Source organism: Amblyomma americanum, chromosome 1, assembly GCF_052857255.1.
Source record: "Amblyomma americanum isolate KBUSLIRL-KWMA chromosome 1, ASM5285725v1, whole genome shotgun sequence".
Classification (NCBI taxonomy): Eukaryota; Metazoa; Arthropoda; class Arachnida; order Ixodida; family Ixodidae; genus Amblyomma; species Amblyomma americanum.
In genome coordinates, this window is record NC_135497.1 from 556,351,498 (window position 1) to 556,358,823 (window position 7,326).

Here is a 7,326-nt window from a genome sequence, read left to right on the forward strand (position 1 = left end):
TCCACATGCAATGCACAGCGTGTCTATCTCGTGGTACCTGACTCTATATGTCTTAGTCCGCAAAACTCCCGTCCTGGCGTCAAACAGCAAAGAGCTTCCCCTACAATTATCATAGATATTTTCTCTGGCAATTTCCTGCTTAAAGATTCTGTATGTTCCCAGTGTCGATTTCGTCAGCATCCCTGTTTTCCACAGAGCTCACTCTTTCTTTAACCTTTTTCTTAACCGATAATTGCTGATTTGCTCCCCTACTGCTGTAGCTGTAGTACCCTCCTAGGGTGCCTCGATGCGCGAGCCCCCGCTTAGGGTGAAGTCACCCTTTGAACCACTCGACGCCGCCTAAACCGGTTTTCGCGCGCTCCCTCCGCCATTGCGTTCCACGCGTCGACCTCGCCGCTCTACTGTCATGCGGGCGTCACTGCTGCGCGCCTGCGTTCGCGCGCCTTTCATCGCCGTGCAATGCCTGGATGTTGTGTTCCTCAGTGCTCCAACCACTCGAGAAATGGTTGGAGGATGTTCCACTTTCCAAGAGACCAGAAAAGGAGGCTTCTGTGGCTGGTCCGGATCAAGCGTGACAAGTGGCAACCAACGAACTCCTCATGTGTCTGTGGTGTAAGTGCCGCATGTTGGTACAGTGCTGTTTTTGTTGCGATTTACCGCTTTTGCGTTTAGCCAGCTAAGTTTACCACAACATTTTTATTGGTCAGATGTCATTTTCGCACTATTCATTTTGCTCGGCGTAAAAAAAAAAGGCACGCTTCAGCGCCGAACCGGCCATTGCCTGTCGCTTGCCTGTTTGCATCCGAAATTGCATGTCACAATGTTTTCGCTCGTGATTGCGTACCAAGCGTGCTTTCGCCGCTTCTGTTCATTGGAAAATAATTGCCTTTACGAGGCGCTTGTCAGCGAACCACGGCCGGCACGAATCAAGGCACAGAGAACGAGAACAAGCGAGGGCACATACGATGTTGCAGTTACTGCGCATCTGGGTCGTCTAGGAGCAATACGGGTTAATTTACTGAAGACATTTTTAGTTTTTGACACGTATGCTCCGTTGGGTAGCGTGCGCTGACTGTTAGCCCGTTGCTTCGTCCAACGACGCCTCATTAGGTCAGTAAATGAGATGAACAGAATATGTTATGTGTGGATTGAGGCGCTCATTAGAGTAATTCGACTTATATATTTGGACTACTTTGTTTTCTTGCGTGCTTTGTTCATTGTTTTCATTCTCGAGCAGGAAATGTGGAGCTAATTCCAATAAAAAAATTCATCTGCAGGCTCATTTGGAAGACAAGAGCTTCGAACAAAACCGCGCGGACGGATGGAATAAGCTCAAGCCCAACGCTGTCCCAACGGTGTTCCCACTCAGAGGTCAGATACCTGTTAACCTTGGTGTTTGTTGCCATGTTGCTTATCGCCTCGTCGTCTACATTTGAAAATGTAGAGTGAGGAAGTGGTTGGTGTGCATGCATATTAAATTTTCTGGCGCGTCTTCTATGGACCCTATTCAAAACTTTGGAGGTCAGCTTCTTGGCACAACAAAATTCCTTCACCCTGGCCGCCAAACCAGCTTTGGGGTAAAAAAAAAGTGCAATGCTGCACATATATAGCCTGAACAATGCCGCGTTCCTTTCCTTTACACGACATGCTGTCGGAATAAAGGGATTAGCACCAGTTTTGCCTAGCCACTCCTTTTGTTGAAGGGGGTGAAAAACAGCGACACGTGAGGTTTAGGATGGGCCGCCATGGTTAAGGATCCTTTGCAATGCAGAAAAGCTTACTTTCAGAGTTTTTCAAAAGGACAACTATTTTAAATATGTAATGTGCTCTTTTCGCTTATTTATCTGCTTCCAGAACTTGCTAAAGAGCGAAGGCCACCAAGGGACCGAAGTGTGCATGTGCCTGCATTATTCAGTGATGACGCTGCCGCACAAGGTTCTTCACCAGAAGTGAGAAACGTCCTTCCCTTAAACACGCAAGAATATCTTCCAGCGGATTCATCGTCTGACGGAGTGATAAATGAGACATTGGTGGGTACAGCAAGGAATTCTAGTGAGATACTTACTTCGACCACCACGGATGTACGGCCTCAAGAAACTGCAGTGCGACCTAACCCTTTAATTCTGAGGTAGCAGAGCTGAGGAAGAAGATAGATCTCACAGTAGCCAATATTAAGCTGAAACAACACCACAAAGAATTTAAAAACAGTGTAAAAAACTACAGAGGCAGAATCGCAAGCTGCAGAAAGGGGAAGCTAATTTCTCACGAAATACGAAATTTTTAAATCAAGGCCAAATTCGTGCCCTTTCTCGGAACAACAATCGTGGCAATTCATAGTCAGCGCAAACAGTAAAGCAAGGCCTAAAAATTAAATTTGCTTGTGAAACCACCGGGTATGAAACGCTCAGAAAGATTGGCTACCCTCTTCCATCAAGCAGAATTAACGTAAGCAAGAAGAATTCAGAGCCTGAAGTTTCTGCCAGGTATCCTGCATAAAGTGATCGACGTAATGAGGTCAAAAGCAGAGGGAATGAAGGACGCGGAAAAAGACTGTGTTCTATTTCTAGATAAAATGGGGATAGCACCCGGATTTGAACTCGACCGTGGAGAAGACGTGCTTTTGGGAGGAACGACCTTGCCATCAAAGCCTGAAGAGGCAGCCAACCATGCTTTGGTTTTTATGCTATGTGGGGTAAACCAAAGATGGAAGCAAGTGATAGCCTACTAATTTACTGGTAGGCACGTGGACGGCTCTGTACTCAAGACATATGTCCTGGAAATAGTCCAGATATGCAGCCGAATTTCTCTAAGAGTACGGGTAGTCACCTGTGACATGGGTGCAGCAAACCGCGCTATGTGGAGAGAATTTGGCTTTTCGAGTCACCGCTATTCGACAACTTCGTGCTCAATACCCCACCCAACCTTAGTTGGGAAGGAACTTTTTTTTTTCATCTCTGACCCAGCACATGTCCTTAAGAACCTGAAAGGACAGCTTCTAAGCTATAAAGTTTTCACGCTCAGTGAAGATACAGTAAGCAAGAACGGATTGACTTCCTCAAAGGTGAAACTAGAGCATGTACAGGCCGTCTTGGACTATGACGCTGCCAATGAACTTAAGGTAGCACCAAATTTATCAGAAATCCACATTAGTGGTGGGTACTTCACCAAGATGAAAGTCGGAGTCGCTGTCCAGCTCTTCCGCGAAGCCCCGCCAGCTATTCAGTTCCTAATAAAAGAAGGAGTGATTGAACCAGAGGCCGAAACAACAGCGTGGTTTATGGATCTCGTTTCTAGGTGGTATGCCCTTATGTCATCGCATCATTCCACCAGGGCGCTAAGCCGCAGAAACATGACTAAATATCATGCTGCCTTGGACACACTGCGTGTGGCAATAGACACGATCAGAGAACTGAAAATGGGCACTGGATCTCAGTGGAAGCCATCGCAAGCAGGGGTCCTAATTGCAACAACGGCTGTCCTTCGCCTTCAAGAAGTGCTTTTTGGCAGTGAAAGGTATGAATTCCTTCTGACGAGCAGGCTGCTGCAAGACTGCCTAGAAAACCTTTTTTCTGTGGTGCGGCTCATGAAGACAGTGCCCACTGCGTACGACTTGAAGTGTGCACTTCAACTCATCAGCGTCAGCCACTTTCTTCATATCCCCAGGTTGACAAGTTACGAACTTGATGGCCGTGAATACCTTGTTGATCTGCTTGCACACGTCAAGAAGGAAGGTACAGAAAACGAAGTCGATGAAATCAATGATTTGGAAATCCTGTTCATTGAAGAGCTCACGTCAACCGAGTGCCGTATCTTGTTTTGCCTTGGCGGTTTTATTTTGAAAGGAATTCTAAAATTCATAACTTGTGCGCAGTGCAAGGCTGCTCTCCTGGCAACCCTGACGATGAGTATGCTTCCCTTACTGCACTTAAGGAATACGTCAGGGATGAACAAAACCTCATATATCCCAGCAGGGATGTAATGAAAACACTGAAAAACTATGAAGAGCATATTACAGCTGTCAATTCATGGTGTACCGGCACATTTTTCACCATGAAGTCGCCACTTCGTTCTTTAGTCGCATATCTTGAAGAGATAGACAAGCCCTCTGTGAAGACTTGCATGGCTCACAAAGAGCGAATAAGAAAAATGTTGACTGCTGTGTATGCCAGAGTGAGGCTCCGAATTCATCTTCGCCAAATTCCGAGCCCTCATTCTAGTGGCCACGGAAGCAAAACTTGTGCTGGAGTCAGCCTTGTGTAACCGAGCCAGAATATGAAGTTCCGCGAAAGTTTAGCTTCGAAGCCTGAATTCTGCATCTATGCATATATGCAGGCACAACTGTTTTGTCAATTACAGTCATCTATTTAACACAGATGTCTACTTTGAAAAAGGCCAATAATGTTCACGTTCCCATTAACAGAAATATTGGTAACTTTATGGTGTTTTCATAACCACTGAATAAATGATTTCATGTTTGCTTGGGTAACAGTTTGTGTTCATCTAGGTATACCGAGATGAACAGGCAAGTACTTATATTTTATTACCGTTGCTGATAATCGTTTCTTCAAAACCTGCAAAACCAAGACGCTGTGTCACTGACCGCGTCTGCTCAGCTTCTTACCCATCCATTGCACTCACTTGTATTGGGACATTTATAGCTAAAATTTAAAAAAAGAACGCCAAACAAGCTTGAACAGAAATCACCCGTTGCGTTTCGGCAATCTATTAAACTTGTTAGTTAGAAAGTAACTAGGAAAGAAGATAGCAGAATTAAATAGTTTCAATTGAGGGAGGTGTGCTCAAAAATAAATTTTCAAACTACCCCCTCCACGCAGTGGTTTGTGTCATTTTTCGAGTGTTCTGTTCACCCGAAGATTAAATATGCGTAGGAAGGACAACACCAATGGGTCTGCCAATACCCGCGGTGGTATGCAGAATATGCCTTGACATAACCGTCATCGAGATTTAACTCATCTTAAAAGCGGCTCAAAACTTTTTATTGCATGCTCCTCTGCTTAGTAATGGTTCCCTTCATCCTAATCTATCGAAAAACTCGGTAAATAAACGTTTTCAGGAATTGTTTTCCTCTCCTTCTCTAGGAGGATGGTAGCTTGACGCGAGTAAGCTATCTGACGACGCAAATTTATGTTGGGGTTGAGTGCTCTTTAGACGCACCAACGGAGTCAGTGCATAATTAGAGATAGGTTTTGAACTATCGCGATAGATTCGAGAGAAGCTTCACTGACATAATTGGCACACATCTTGCATACCCGCTTTCCTTGTTACTGTCGGCGCCTTGATGTTGGCTGCTTGTCCCGTTTTTAAAAGCAGAAGGCTCTCCAACAAAATTTAGTATTCTATTCTCATGTAAAACAGAAGCGCACCGCAAGACTCATTTTTTCTTATTTTAAACGCCCGCGGCAAGCGAGAAGACCCCCGAGAACGAAACCTGCATGCCGCGGGAGTGAGAATGGCGGCCGCCGTAGCAGAGGACGAATCCTGCATACCGGCTTTCCTTGTTACTGTCGACGCCTTGATGTTGGCTGCTTGTCCCGTTTTTAAAAGCAGAAGGCTCTCCAACAAAATTTAGTATTCTATTCTCATGTAAAACTGAAGCGCACCGCAAGACTCATTTTTCTTATTTTAAACGCCCGCGGCAAGCCCTCCCCCACGAGAACGAAACCTGCATGCCGCGGGAGTGAGAATGGCGGCCGCCGTAGCAGAGGACGCAGATGTCCTCACCCAATATATAACCTCCTTGCCTCACCCTGAGCGGGGGCGCGCGCATCGAGGCACCCTAACGATGGATGGATGGATGGAAGGTAGGAGCATCCCCTTTGAAACGGGGCAGTGGTTGTTGCCACTATGCTGTTTTTTTTTCCTTTATTTTTGTTTAATCTGCTGTAAGTTGTTAATACAATTCGCCATTTCCTTTAAAAAAAAACGTCTTCCTACATTTATGTCACCTCTCTGCTTTTGTACCACCAACCCTCCAGTCGCTTTTTGCTAATTTAATAATAATATAAATAATTGGTTTTTGGGGGAAAGGAAATGGCGCAGTATCTGTCTCATATATCGTTGGACACCTGAACCGCGCCGTAAGGGAAGGGATAAAGGAGGGAGTGAAAGAAGAAAGGAAGAAGAGGTGCCGTAGTGGAGTGCTCCGGAATAATTTCGACCACCTGGGGATCTTTAACGTGCACTGACATCGCACAGCACACGGGCGCCTTACCGTTTTTCCTCCATAAAAACGCAGCCGCCGCGGTCGGGTTCGAACCCGGGAACTTCGGTTCAGTAGTCGAGCGCCCTAACCACTGAATCACCGCGGCGGGGCACTAATTTCTACCGCAGATTTATTTACATGACTATTGTTATCTCTAAACCCTAAGGCCTCAGGAAGAGTGACTATGCCTGCATCGACATCGGGATGGATACCATCGCATTTTAGGATGTGTTCTATTGTTTCTACAGATTTACCACACACAGCACATGTGTCATCTTCTTCGTTAAGTTTTTTTCTGTAGCTGCGCGTTCTAAGACACCCTGACCTAGCTTCAAAGAGGAGGGCACTGCCTCTTGAATTATCATAAAACGTTTCCTTCCTGATCTGCCTTTTCCAGCATCGATATAGTTCTACACTATGCCTCTTTTCCATTGAATCTATCCAATTTTTACCTTCGACGTTTTTAACCTGTCGTTTAATGCTCTTTCTTTCGCCTTCCTCGTCTCTGGCAAACTTACTGGCCAGCTTTCTAGTTCGTTTCCGCCACTGTGTGTCAACGCTCTTTCTGTACAAGTATTTAGATACCTTAGCTGCCCACCAGTTATCATCCAATTTCCTCAGGCGTTCTTCGTATAGTACTTTACTCTGAGCTTCTCGTGCTTCGAGCGTTGCCCAGCCCATATCCCCCTGTACTGCCTCGTTTGTGGTTTTCCCGTGGGCACCTAGTGCTAATCTTCCGACAGTTCTCTGATTTACTTCTAATCGCGACTGAACTTCAGCCCTTAAGCAACCCTCCCGACAAGCAGCCCCCTCTGCCGCCATCGGTGGGCTTTCACTGCAAACGGTGCCACCATCTCCCATTGCGCAGCGCTGGCGCTCGGCATACTAGCCAGTATATTAGTACAGTGAAATAGAATATTCTAGTTCACTGTAGCCTTAGTACAGTGCTCTAGCATATTCTAGAGCACTGTAGCCTTAGTGGCGAAAACGCAACAGCACACGACGACATTAAAAGGTTTTTGTTTTCCAAAATAACATTAAAAACTTCTTAAAGTGTTGAAGCGACAACTTTTTTAAACATATTTCTTGTTAAAAGTCGGCCT

At 45.7% G+C, this 7,326-nt stretch overlaps 1 protein-coding gene across 1 annotated transcript; it reads left to right on the forward strand.

Moving 5' to 3' along the window:
* The first annotated feature begins 286 nt into the window (after positions 1 to 286).
* On the forward strand, positions 287 to 3,684 carry LOC144129953 (peroxynitrite isomerase THAP4-like). Its single transcript, XM_077664010.1, has 4 exons — positions 287 to 612; positions 1,278 to 1,371; positions 1,855 to 1,949; positions 3,664 to 3,684. The coding sequence occupies exons 1-4, from the start codon at positions 460 to 462 to the stop codon at positions 3,682 to 3,684; spliced, it is 363 nt and encodes a 120-aa protein (XP_077520136.1). The 5' UTR covers positions 287 to 459.
* Positions 3,685 to 7,326: the final 3,642 nt, after the last annotated feature.